Below are 14,517 nucleotides of genomic sequence, written 5' to 3' on the forward strand. Positions count from 1 at the left end.
CATCCACCCTGAATGCTTCACAACTCCCATAAAGCAATGAAAAGAGAACAAATTCCCTAATGTATCCAGAAAGTTATTAGTTGATTGAAAGGTCGCTGAAATTATTTCTTGAAACTTTTCCCCCATTCGGTTAATATATTTACTGTAAGGGCCATCCCACATTTACAAAACTATTCCTTTAGCATGTTTACTAACAAAAGTGCTCTTGATTTCCATCCATGCAATTATTTTTTATGGGACAAATGCATGTCTTCTTTTTCATGTTGGTACATAGTGTAGGTAATGGCTACATGGTAATGAATGTGATTTGCTTTGCCTTTTTGAAGGGGTGACGACTTCAATGATCCGATACATTTGGAGCGGACATCTACACTCCGAACATTCATTGTGCAGGACTTAGGTGCTATCCCCAATGATAGTCTAAGTTTGGACTACACTTCTGAGTACTACAAGATCAATGAATGGTAAGCAAAACTTAATTTATTTTATTTATTTCCACTTGTTCTTAAGAACAGTAATGAAGAATCACACTCCAATCATTTGAACATACAGTGCATTGTATAATTTAGAGATATTTATGCAAAATTGAAATAAAATTCAGGATACTATGAAACCGAAAAGTAATAGTAAAAGTGAAAAATTAGTAATTCAACACGTATTGCCATTATAGTGAAAGACTAACAGTACAATGAGTAAAGATAATTACCAGTCATATAGTGGAGCTGTTGAGTGGTGGATACGCACATAAACAAGAACAAGAACAAGAACATGGTAACTCAGATTACAATATGTAGTTTTTCTTCACAGTACATAGTTATAAATACAACTACAGTGTCCCCCACTGTAGCAGGACAGTCTTAACTGTGTATGTCTGTGCATGTAGAAGAAGATTATAAACTGAGATACCATGACCCAGTGTCTGTTTTGAGGTACCATGACCCAGTGTCTGTTTATGTGCACACCTGCCATTCAATACTTCCACAATACAGTGAGATATCACATTTACTCATTTCATATTTTTGTATTCCACCCAGGGTTTTCCACTATTGTATTAATGTTGCCACTACAATGATGTTTTATGGAAAGAAGCCCCCTCCCCCCACCCTACCCCACCCCCCCTCTTATTGATGATGCTAAAACTTTGCCAGAATAGTTACTTTTTCATCTAATGGTAACACCGCATTCGTTTTGTAGCGACTGCTGGATTCTACAGATTTTGTGTAATTGTAACTGTTAACCAGAATTTGTTTTGGTAGATGTCGATTATCAGTTGCAGTAGTATCTAAGTTAAAACATTCTGCATCTAATTTTTATCACTAAGTTAAACTTAATATGGTGGGGCATGTTATGTATGTGACATAAAACTTATTGTGAAACAAAAATGACAAATGAACAAGAGCAGAATTGGTAATCATTTAGCAAAGCAACACAATCCATCAGCTTTGACCAGTGATTATATTAACTGGTATATTGACTGGATGCCACTCAAGCACATGTATTTTTAACTATCAAAGTACCAGGACCCCAAGTTATCACCTTCCAAGCCAACCTAGATCTCAGGCGACACTACAGATTAGTCGGAAACCAAAGTCTCTATTTTGTGGTCAAAGAGGAACCGCTGAATCATTAACTTTGGTATACCTCAGATTTTCATTCCTTCCATTCAGTGTGATATATTGGTAACGGAAAAAGGCCTAACATCTTGTTCTTCACAAACAACAGCACAGTAGAGGAGTTTGGTGGGGACAGCTTATTTGAAATGGCATGAAAGAACCAAGAGGCTTGAAAAATCTCGTAAAATTGTGCATGATGTTGAATGTGAGGATAACAAGAGAGTACACTTCTATAAATAAAGATGCAGTGCATGTGAAATAACAAAACAAAGTACACTACTGGCCATTAAAATTGCTACACCAAGAAGAAATGCAGATGATAAACGGTTATTCATTGGACAAATATATTATTCTAGAACTGACATGTGATTACATTTTCACGCAATCTGGGTGCATGGATCCTGAGAAATCAGTACCCAGAACAACCACCTGTGGCCGTAATAACAGCCTTGATACGCCTGGGGCATTGAGTCAAACAGAGTTTGGATGGCATGTACAGGTACAGCTGCCCATGCCGCTGCAACACGATACCACAGATCTTCAAGAGTAGTGACTGGCGTATTGTGACAAGCAAGTTGCTCGGCCACCATTGACAAGATGTTTTCAATTGGTGAGAGATCTGGAGAATGTGCTGGCCAGGGCAGCAGTCGAACATTTCTGTATCCAGAAAGGCCTGTACAGACCTGCAACATGCGGTTGTGCATTATCCTGCTGAAATGTAGGATTTCACAGGGATCGAATGAAGGGTAGAGCCACGGGTCGTAAAACATCTGAAATGTAACGTCCATGATGCTGCAAATGTCATCGAACTGTTCGTGCAGATGGTTGTCTTGCAAACGTTTCCATCTGTTGACTCAGGGTTCGAGACGTGGCTGCACGATCCGTTACAGCCATGCGGATACGATGCCTGTCATCTCAACTGTTAGTGATCTGAGGCCGTTGGGATCCAGCACAGTGTTCTGTATTACCCTCCTGAAACCACCGATTCCATATTCTGCTAACACTCATTGGATCTCGACCAACGCGAGCATCAATGTCGCGATATGATAATCAGCAATCACGATAGGCTACAATCCGACCTTTATCAAAGTCAGAAACGTGATGATACACATTTCTCCTCCTTACACGAGGCATCACGACGTTTCACCAGGCAACGCCTGTCAACTGCTGTTTGTGTATGAGAAATCGGTTGGAAACTTTCCTCATGTCAGCATGTTGTAGGTGTCACCACCGGCGCCAACCTTGTGGGAATGCTCTGAAAAGCTAATCACTTGCATATCACAGCATCTTCTTCCTGTCGGTTAAATTTCGCGTCTGTAGCACATCATCTTCGTGGTATAGCTATGTTAATGGCCAGTAGTGTAGTATTCCATTTGAGACTGTGTGAACAATCACCTGAGATCGTTCTCAAGAGATACTGTTACAAACATTAACGCAGAAAGTGAAACTAACCAATTTTGAGAAATGACAAAGTGTCTAGAAATCACAATGTAGATCGTTGAAAACTGTTTCCGTCAGTTGTGAATTGTATACAGCTCCTAAATCACTCTATGCAAGACGTTTTTCCACACTGTTGTATAACATTAATGCAGAAGGAGCATGTTGGACATTCTTTTCACCAACTGCTATGGTTGACCTTTGACAATATCTCACCCTACAGTCATTTTGTATTTGTGTTTTATATATATAATGGACTCAACAGTCTTCCACATTTATACATTTATCTTATTATTTGCTGACAAAAAGAATAAGAAGACGAAGAAACAGTTACCTGTTCTTAGTCTGTTTCTTTGTTTACTCCAAGGTCATTTAACATAACAGGTAAGCTAGAGCTGTGATAAAATATATGACTTACTTTAGGAAGAGCCATGTTTAAATTGTCGTATGGTCATGCATTATATTCTTTGCCATTTTGTTAATTTATTCTTTACTCATCTTTAATCTTTTTAGTAACTCTTGTGTGACTAAGATATGAAGGACGGTATTTAAGAAGTAAATTAGTAAACATTAGTAAACATAGTCCTTACTACTAACCAATTTCGAAATGATGCTTTTGGGTTTATACCAGTTGAAAATGTGAGTTAGGTTCCAAAGCTCTCACTAATTTATGTCAACTATATCATTGCTTAAATGTAATTTTCTTAAAAAGAAGATGGCTTATTACATATCTCATCAATTAGAACAATTACCAAAACTAGTTTATGAAGAGAACCGTACCTCAGTTTTCAGAAACGAATAAATGCTTTTTGAATTCTCGTAAGGGTCGTGGAGACACACGTTACACGATGGCTTGTTTCAGTGATTTGCCATTATCAAGTGTATGTCTTCGCTGATGTGATGTAGTCCATATGGCATCTTGGAGTGTAAATGTCTTTTGTCTGTTTATCATGATACAATCACATTATTTATATTTTTACTTTTTATTTGTGTTATCTTATAAAGTTATCTTTTGATAGCATCACTTTAGTTTAAGTGCTCAAAAAAGCTGTCAAAAAATAACTTTGAGATCACACAAATAAAAAGTAATGTTCATATCATAACAAAAAGACAAATGACATTTATTATCCAAGATGCCAATAGACCAAGTCACGCCAGCTAAGACATTCACTTAATAATCTTGTAAGAGTATTTATTTATTTGAATTTTATTTAGTTGAATATCACCTGTAAAGCAATGCTGTAAAATACATAAAAAAGTTTACAGAACTCACTGGAGGGGGGTGGGGGTGGAATGGGATTGTGAAGTACAAGAATAGAAATAATATAGTAATAATAAACATGTTAAAGAATTGATTGACTTTCATTTTAGAAGCATTAATTGGAGGCAAAGAAAGTAGATTTAGAAAGTTTGAAATAAAACTCTACTGTCACCTACATTTTTGGCATTCGTGGGATAATTACCTCAACGTAAAAGGAAGACACAGCTTAAACTACTGAGGAACTTTTTGTTATTGATATTAGCGTGCAACTGATTTTCAACCCTGAACTGTGTCCAGTCATGAGACAAGTTTAATCAAAACCAGTGGTAGTGGACAAGCGCTGTACAGTATTGTGTTCGTGCATTCTGGTGAGACACAAAAGATGAGCACAGCACTCCTATGGGGCCTGACAGAAAATGACATACAGGATTTTTTTGAATGGTGGAAGAAAAGACTGTGCACTTAAATGGGTCCTGCTTTGTAAGTGATCAACAAAAATTTGCAACATCAGTTTCTTTTGTGTCAAATGTTTCACATAATAATCTCCATAAAATAAAAAATAAAAAACATGGCCATAATAAGGTACTTGTACAGTGCTGCTGTGTAAATTGATTTTCATGGTGTGCTTTACATTATTAAGGGCACAGTTCAAGGTGAAAATACAATTGTGCTCTAATAGTTATTTAATATTGCGAACAGTCTCATTTTGTGTGTGTCAGTGTAAGATTTCTCTTCTGAAACTTATCCATAACTTGAATATAGCACCAGCTTTACCACTGCGTTCACTTATCACAAGCACCACACCAGGCACTTTTCCTATGCCATCTTAACTAGCCATAGGCTTATCTGATGATTCAAATGACAGGAGGTCTTAAAGTGGGTCCACTCAGCTCTGTGAGGCCAAATGAGAAGTTATTATTATAAATAAGCCACAACATTGACTCACAAGCTACTGAACTGTATTCAAATAGAAAGGCTTTTCACCAGGCTCGAAGCCAAATTATTATTAGTTTTATATGAAAGGACACAGAAAGTCTATGGAGGTACTACAGTACAGTACATTTCAGAACACATTTGGCAACAGAATGTGTATGATGTAGGTATCAGTTTTGATCCTTCTCAGCACCAGCATCTTTGAACCTTTGCCAATAGAAATTGCTATGTGGCTTGTGTTTGGTTTCTGTCATCCAGCTGACCCCGGCATGCACTAATCATTGCTACAGCTCCAGAAAAAAATTTGTAATGATAAACTGCAGTCTTTTTTGGGAGGGGGAGGGAGTACTACTGACATGTAGCCAACTATGTTTTCACAAGGCACTGCATGTACCTACAGAACAGACAACACTGTGAGCACTTTGCCCTTCAAGAAAGAACTACAGTTGCCAAGCAGCTGGCCAGTACCACTTGACTTATTGAAACTTCAATAAGAAAGCTATTTTAATTCAAGCATCTCATTGTATTTTTGTCTAACTTTTGTTTGTATTTCTAATTTGTGCTTTACTTACCTCTGATTTGCTGACTGATACTTCAGCCAGTTTTACATCGTCATGTTTTCAAATACCCTTATCTGGAATTTACCTTCTTTCTCACTTATTCTTTAAAGACATTACAAATAGTATCTTATAAATTACCAGTATCTTAATCTACACATTACTTATTTGCTGTACGTTACTTACATGTGCCTAGGTCCTTTACTGACCATATGCTTGTTCTACAATCCTCTTCTGTTTTTTATGAAGAGTTCCTTGCTTGTCCATTCTGAGCTATTGTTCATCTTATCTGTGTCATAGCAAATGTTGTCAAACCAACTACTTCTGCTTCTTCCTCTTCCTCTCGTTTCGACTATTGTCCTATAGAATGATATTTATGCAAGCTGTTTTCTGACATTCTTACTATGTGACCATCCCAGATCAACCTTCTCTTTTTTAGCTCTTTGTCAAATGGTATTTGTACAGCTCGCGTAATTCTTCTTTTTCCACACTTCTCCTTTCCATCAGTAACATGTCCAGAAAAATTATTAATATTTTTCTTTCAAATATTAATAATTTTTCTTCCTGCTTCCCCCCCCCCCCCCCCCCAAGTTAAAGCTTCATTCCATATATCACTGATAACAGAGCTAACTGATAAAGGCAAATTTTGAAATTAGTGCTAAGTAATCTTTTCCTTAACATACTGATATAACTATAAAGTGTTCATGTTCTGCTAGCTGTTGCTAAATGGACATAATTTCTATAGCTGTCATCTTGTCTTTGCTAAAATACTACCTAAATATGTGAAGTGATTGATTGACTTGAAAATGAATTCTTCGACAGTCAAAGGAATATCACTTCGCATTTTCAGACTTATGACCAGATATTGTCTTGCCCTGCCCCCCCCCCCCCCCCCCCCGACACACACACACCCACACACACCATTTCATAGTAGTTCCATGTCATTCTGATTAAAATAGTTTGGAACTACTTACCAATGCTACGTCAGCAGGGTATACGCAAATCTAGTATTGTTCACACCCTGCAGCTGAATATCTTGTGGGTTAGTTTTAGTAAATTCCCTATCAATCTTCTCTAAGATAAGATTAAGTAATATAGGTGAAATATCATCCCCTTGTCTCAATCCAGTGTACATCTTAAAATTTTCAGTGTCTTTAGATGGCATAAAGTTTTGTTTGTACACATTTTAACTAATCTGATAATTAAAAGGGTATTTCAGTTTCCCTCATTAAGCTCAGCAGTGTCATGATAGTATATGCTACCATAGGCCTTTTTAAAATGTGGATTACAGTAAGTGAACATCTGCGTTGAATTCCCATGCCATCTCAGTAGTTTGTCAGAGTGAATAAACAATCCAATTTGGATCTGTTTCTGCAGAAACTATGTTGGTAGTTCCCAGTTTGTTTTTCGTTTATGGGATGAGCCTTACTAACAGGTGAATCAGTAGCATTTATAAAGTTGTGTTTACACCTGTGCGCATTGCGGCTAGTCGCTGTAGCTTACCCCACACGGAAGCAAGGGTACCCAACGTGAACACAGGTGTGAATGGAATCACCCGCATGCATGTGTTCAGGAAGAGCCAAGCAACCCTACACACATACCTCTACTTGCATGTGGGGCAAGTACAGTAGCACAGCAACTAGGCACAAGATGCACAGGTGTAAACTGAGTTCACATGAAAGAATGAGCCAAAAATGGGCAAGGATAGCATTTTTACTCCCTAATAATTTGTATACAATCCAGATTGATGCAGCCTTTTCAGTTATTCCATCAGAGACATACCCAGCTTGTCTAGTTACGGTGCCAAACGTGTTGAAACCCATATCTTTTGAAGTTACCTTTGGTATTGCCACTATCTTTGGGAGCAGGACATTTGATGTTTAATGAAAGTTGTCCCACAGCACACATTTTAAATGAAGTAATTGTGTGACATGAGCCAAGTTATGAGTTATACGTACACCACAGTAGAGGTCTGGAAATTGAGAGTATTGCTCCCTTTGTACTTGCTCAGGCAGACTCAAATAGGGCGTGACATTCTCGAGGCTCAAGTGTGGATGCTCAAAGTGAGGTTACTGTGGTTGAAGAGAAATCATAGGGAGGACAAGGGCCACTGGATTTGGCATGCTTGCTGCTCTATTGCTGTGACATGTTTTGCTTTATTAATTCAGATTTACCTATGAATATCTGTCAGCACTGATGTTAATGTGATTGCTTAAGAAATTATAACTCTAACAGCAACAAAAATTTCAAAAGCTCTTAAATCAAACATTATCTCAGTAATCTGAGTCTCAGTAAAACCTCCAGATGTTTTCCTTCTTGGGGAAGGGAATTGTCACCAACACACATTTCTGTGTCCAGTCGAGGTCAGCAAATTGTCCATTTATATATATGTAACTCTTTTGTGGATCAGTCCATGTATCTGCTCTTTATGAACAAGTATTCACACCTGTGGCCTCACCAATGCTGTATTTCATCAGCTTGGCTTTGAATGTTGCACTCGTGTAAGATGAAAACCATCTGGATTGTGAACTGCGTACAAGTGCCGGACATAAAATATAAACTTCTTCATGTCGTAGGTCTTTCACTGAAAATGGTAGTGCTTCATAACTTATGTGTTGGAGTTTTCTGCAGAAATATACCTTCACATTCCTCGTAGTGTAGATGAAGGAAAGGAGCATTCCTCGTAGTGTAGATGAAGGAAAGGAGAGCAAAACATTTGCTATGGGAAACATAAACAACATAATTTCCATCCTGTTTAGAAAACTGACATCTACTGAACTTTTGCCGAGTTATCTGCACCGAACAATTCGAATGACCATAAATTTATTTGTAGGCTACTACGCAATGTGTCAATTTTTGTTTTTGGCCAAATACACTACTGGCCATTAAAATTGTTACACCACAAAGATGACGTGCTACAGACGTGAAATTTAACTGACAGGAAAAAGATGCTGTGATATGCAAATGACTAGCTTTTCAGAGCATTCACACAAGGTTGGCGCCGGTGGCGACACCTTGTTGACCGGCGTTGCCTGGTGAAATGTTGTTGTGATGCCTTGTGTAAGGAGGAGAAATGCGTACCATCACGTTTCCGACTTTGATAAAGGTCGGATTGTAGCCTATCGCGATTGCAGAATATCGTATCGCGACATTGATGCTCGCGTTGGTCGAGATCCAATGACTGTTAGCAGAGTATGGAATCGGTGGGTTCAGGAGGGTAATACGGAATGCCGTGCTGGATCCTAACGGCCTTCTCAGTCGAGATGACAGGCATCTTATCCGCATGGCTGTAACGGATTGTGCAGCCACGTCTCGATCCCTGAGTCAACAGATGGGGACATTTGCAAGACGACAACCATCTGCACGAACAGTTCGACGACGTTTGCAGCAGCATGGAGACCATGGAGACCATGGCTGCAGTTACCCTTGACGCTGCATCACAGACAGGAATGACTGCGATGGTGTACTCAATGTCGAACCTGAGTGCACGAATGGCAAAATGTCATTTTTTTGGATAAATCCAGGTTCTGTTTACAGCATCATAATGGTCGCATCCGTGTTTGGCGACATCGCAGTGAACGCACATTGGAAGCGTGTATTCGTCATCGCCATACTGGCGTATCAGCCGGCATGATGGTATGGGGCGCCATTGGTTACAGGTCTAGCTCACCTCTTGTTCGCCTTGACGGTACTTTGAACAGTGGACATTACATTTCAAATGTGTTACGATCCGTGGCTCTACCCTTCATTCGATCCATGCGAAACCCTACATTTCAGCAGGATAATGCATCACCGCATGTTGCAGGTCCTGTACGGGCCTTTCTGGATACAGAAAATGTTCGACTGCTGCCTTGGCCAGCACATTCTCCAGATCTCTCACCAATTGAAAACATCTGCTCAATGGTGGCCAAGCAACTGGCTTGTCACAATACACCAGTCACTCTCTTGATGAACTGTGGTATCGCGTTGAAGCTGCATGGGCAGCTGTACCTGTACACGCCATCCAAGCTCTGTTTGACTCAATGCCCAGGTGTATCAAGGCCATTATTACGGCCAGAGGTGGTTGTTCTGGGTACTGATTTCTCAGGATCTATGCACCCAAATTGCATGAAAATGTAATCACATGTCAGTTCTAGTATAATATATTTGTCCAATGAATACCCATTTATCATCTGCATTTCTTCTTGGTGTAGCAATTTTAATGGCCAGTAGTGTATTTGATAACACTTCCAGTAACATAAAATGTTCATTGTTGTGTGAAGCACAAATGGATGTAATTCAGAACGTTTTTGTTAGCTGTGTTCTATTCATCTAGAAATTTCAAAATTAGTATGTAAATATGATTTAGTAATTGAACATAAAACATGAGAGTTCTGGTTTGTGAACCTTTTTCAACAGTTCAACACCAATCGGAGAAAGAAGATACCTTTTTTTTGTACTGAACAACATTTTCTTCTTCACTGTTGGTGAACCAATGTTTTTAACACTGTTCTACAGTGTTTGTATTTGTGGTTGTAGTAATAAAATCAGCTTTTGTAAGCACTAACCATGGAGTGTCCTGCTTGATATTATGGTATTATGCAAAGTCTCACGTGTATCCACTGCAAAAATCCATGCATACCTCATAGTGGGCAGTATACGGGACCAATTTTGACATAGTACATCGCTGATGAGCAAGGAAAAGTTTATTTGTGGACTCGAATCAATTCTCATCACCCTTACACTTCTAACATTATTTTGATTCTGATTGACACACAAGGCAAAGTTTTAAAAAAGTCATTACACTTACTCCAAAGAGATATGCATTGTGGCTATCTAATTGCTCTCAGAAAGATTCTGAGACCGATAGATGGACTAGAAGATGTACATGTCCAACAATCAGTGCATCAACTCTATCTCATTCATAGTTACCTCCACAGGAATATCAGACAAAACAAAAAACAGCTAATCCAGCCCAAAGCTACGTAGTTTGAGAGTTACACTAAGGGAAAACCACTTTATATTTACATGGCAACATTTGTAGTGCCTCCTTTTCACTGAAACAAAACTTTCAGTTTTCCATTAGCAACTCCTCCATCTGACTAAGAGCTCCTCGATATAATACAGTACACCGTTCAAAGGAGCTTGTTGTTAGTCCCAACACAGCATACAAAATTGGGAAAAACTGGCCCATTTTCAACACTCAAGAATGCCTTATTTTGAATAAGCTCAATGTATTCAAAGAATAATTTTATCAGTCACTAACTTCCAGCATCAGAAATCAGTAGAAATGTCAATCGACCTACATCCAGGAGGGTGGCTTTGGGCCAACTTGCAGATTTCAAATGTTTCAAGCTATTCCCTAAATTTTTCAAACGTTGGCCTTTCACCCAGTTAAACATGTGTTGTAGAGTGAATATTTTTGGATATAAGTAGGGGCATTTCATTGATTCTTTGTACTACTAAATATTAGCAGTTTCTGGTAAGTACTGCACCCTGGCATTACGAGATAGTTTGTAAGTACTGAACGAGCGTAGCAGATCTTGATCACAACATTCAGCATTTTGAATCTCATAATCATCCAACTTCTTATGTATTAGTGAAGACCAACCCATCTACTGCACATTAAAGTAAAGCACATAAAACAGTGGGTACTTAAACATCTTGTCAAAGTCTGTAAGGTGCTGATTTTTGCCTTACAACAGTGAAGAACTTGCCACAAGGAACAGCTGTTTATTGGATCTAACTCTAATGAACCAAAAACCTCTGTTACAGCTAAAATCCAAATTGGATAATTGATCAGTTCGTTGTTAATCGAGTGTGTGTGTGTGTGTGTGTGTGTGTGTGTGTGTGTGTGTGTGGGTGGGTGGGTGGGTGGGTGTGGGGAGTGGGCGCAAATTATCTTTTTAGTGTTACCAGTCTGCACTGGCCAAAATCCATAGACTTCTGCAGCTAGTGACAATTTTATTAAATTCCTTCTGAGTGTACTGCCGTATCATTGCATAAAATATTTAAAAAGCCAAAAATTTGACATTTCCGCTGTGTTACAGTGGACAGACTGGTTTAGGTGTGGAGTGGATCTTTTCATTATAGAAAATGCTTATTTTGTCATATTTATTGGCATAATGTGATTTCCTTTAGGTACAAAAAATGGCTGCCAGACACTGTTGACCGACGGCATGACACCAAGACAACATACCAGGTGGAAATTCGCTATGCCAACAATACCAACGAGACGTTTACATTCCATGGACCTCCAGGTAAAGTGTCTAGTGAATTATAAATGAAACAACATAGAAAAATGAATATTAATTAATTTAATTAAACCTTCCAGTAACTTGATTAAATCATTAGACTTGTGACTTAGAATCCTTAGAGAGACAGTTCATTTCAACATTAATAATACAATACATTTTAATATTAGAAATCCTTTATAATATGTGATGGAAAAATGAGCACCTGCATTAAAGCATGTGCCAACACAGAGGTAATGAACCATGCTTGTTGTACAAAGTGTCACCCCACAGATTAGATCTCACATTTATCAGCAACAACACAGCACTATCAGCTGTGTGTCTGGCAAGAATTACTATAAAATGCTGGAGTACAGATGGTGGGGTGGGAAAATATAATCATTCACCTTATACTGAAGTCACTGAAGAGTGAAATGCATATGCAGGGCTGGAACATGGCTACAGCTGACAAATTTGCATTTTTCTTTAGAGAACGCACACGTATATTTGTTCTAGCACCACAATCAACATCTTCAACAGATGGTAGGTTAGGCCTTTACTATTTCCATTGTTCATATTCAATCTAGGATTTTCCAGAATCATTATAGTGCAGATGATGATTCATAATTGCCTTGTTAACCTACTCAAGTGCAACCAATATTGTTGCTCCAGATATTACTGCTATAACAAAAATTTAGTTATGTTTTATTTGTCTTAATCTTATCTTTTCTACAAATGAATGTCATGATGAAGGTGCATCCAACACAATTTTCTGAGATTTGTTTGGAGGGCACGAGACAATTTACTACAAGGAAAGCAGGAAAGCAATAAACTGGTATTGCCCTGGAATGAGATTTTCACTCTGCAGCGGAGTGTGTGCTGATATGAAACTTTCTGGCAGATTAAAACTGTGTGCCGGACCGAGACTCAAATGTCGGACCTTCGCCTTTCGCAGGCAAGTGCTCTACCAACTGAGCTACCAAAGCACGACTCACGCCCTGTCCTCACAGCTTTACTTCTGCCAGTACCTCATCTCCTACCTTCCAAACTTTACAGAAGCTCTCCTGCAAGAAGCAGGAGAGCTTCTGGCAGAAGTAAAGCTGTGAGGATGGGGCGTGAGTCGTGCTTGGGTAGCTCAGTTGGTAGAGCACTTGCCCGCGAAAGGCAAAGGTCCTGAGTTCGAGACTTGGTTTGGCACACAGGGGAGCTTGGTATTGCCCTGATTGCAATGTACCTCTCTACATGCGAGAATACTCGAGACTTTTCCATATATACGTCCCCACCCCCACCCCCCCACCCCATGAAGGAACCACTTTGTGGCATTCATTTCAGAACTGTTCCAGGGATTCGACCACTCCATTCGCACCGTCAACAGAACAGGCTCGGCTAATGATATCCTACACCTTCCACATTGCTGGCAATGTGTTCTACACAATGCTGGTGACTTCTTTGAAGGACAGTAACAGATGCAAATAAATAACTCTTTTGTATTGGTTGTGAATAAATAGTTGCCACTATTTAAGTTCCAACCCTCGTATATGTCAACCAAAAATGTGGCAGTAATATTTTAGATAATAGCATAAATAGCTAATTTTGTGGGCCCAAATTTCTTTTGAGTGAACGGACTTCCAAGTGTGAAGGTTTGTGCTTAGGAACTCATGCTTACTGGACTTTTTCCATGTTTTGATCCTTGCTACTGCTACCACCACAATACAGAAAGCGAAGATACTGTTGGAGAAGATTTGTTTCATATTATCGAAGATGAAGAAGTGCTCACGGTTCTTAGGGTAGGCATTTTAGAGTCCATGTTTACTAGACTTTTTTGATTCAAATGATCATTCCTGTAAAATTCCTGAATATTGACCGTTCCTTCTGGGGCACCATGTATGGTGTGGGAGGACAAAGAATCCTTGAAGTCTGAATTAAATCAGTCCTTTACATAACACTGCACGATATTAAAAGGGATAATTGTACAAAAACATCTTTCGGCAGCATAAAATGTGCTGAGTGTGGATGTTTTCTGTTGTGAAGGCAGCTATATTCAGATTATGTAGAATATTGTGAATGTATAGCTTTAATTCATTTCTGTCTTGTAGTGGATGCAAATGGGAAAACTTCTTTAAAAAATTGCTCAACAAAAATAAACTGTACCAGGTTATGTTTCATTATAATGGAGGCTTAGCCATTTAACTATAATATTTATTAAATTAAATCACGGAAATAAATTTGTTGCAGTTATGTTTAAGCATACGCAAGTAGTACACAATGAAAATGCAAAGGTCGAAAGGCAAGATCAGCCTAGAAGTTCCGGGGCTCCTGAACAGTCATAATGAGCTAAGTGCAGTAATGGGCTTTACACTACTGCAGATCACCTGGTCTGATGCTGCAGATCTGTTAGGAGAAGCTCAAAGGTATAAAGTGAGCACACTCCAGTCATCAGCTCCTCCACATGTCGGAGAACCACAGTTCAGTTTGTTATTCAAAGATTGTGCGTGTCTACCGCA

The 14,517-nt window shown here is 38.9% G+C and overlaps 2 protein-coding genes across 2 annotated transcripts in view; one reads left to right on the forward strand and one right to left on the reverse strand.

The window, feature by feature from the left end:
• The window catches only part of LOC126236961 (heterogeneous nuclear ribonucleoprotein R), a 179,829-nt gene that overhangs the window by 105,954 nt on the left and 59,358 nt on the right, over positions 1-14,517 (reverse strand). The gene's annotated exons all lie outside the window — the stretch shown is intronic.
• The window catches only part of LOC126236960 (uncharacterized), a 62,363-nt gene that overhangs the window by 16,905 nt on the left and 30,941 nt on the right, over positions 1-14,517 (forward strand). The window contains exons 2-3 of the mRNA XM_049946658.1: positions 327-464; positions 11,922-12,040. Coding sequence (XP_049802615.1) covers positions 327-464; positions 11,922-12,040 — 257 coding nt within the window. The remainder of the gene's footprint in view (positions 1-326; positions 465-11,921; positions 12,041-14,517) is intronic.

This window comes from Schistocerca nitens, chromosome 2 (assembly GCF_023898315.1).
Source record: "Schistocerca nitens isolate TAMUIC-IGC-003100 chromosome 2, iqSchNite1.1, whole genome shotgun sequence".
Classification (NCBI taxonomy): domain Eukaryota; kingdom Metazoa; phylum Arthropoda; class Insecta; order Orthoptera; family Acrididae; genus Schistocerca; species Schistocerca nitens.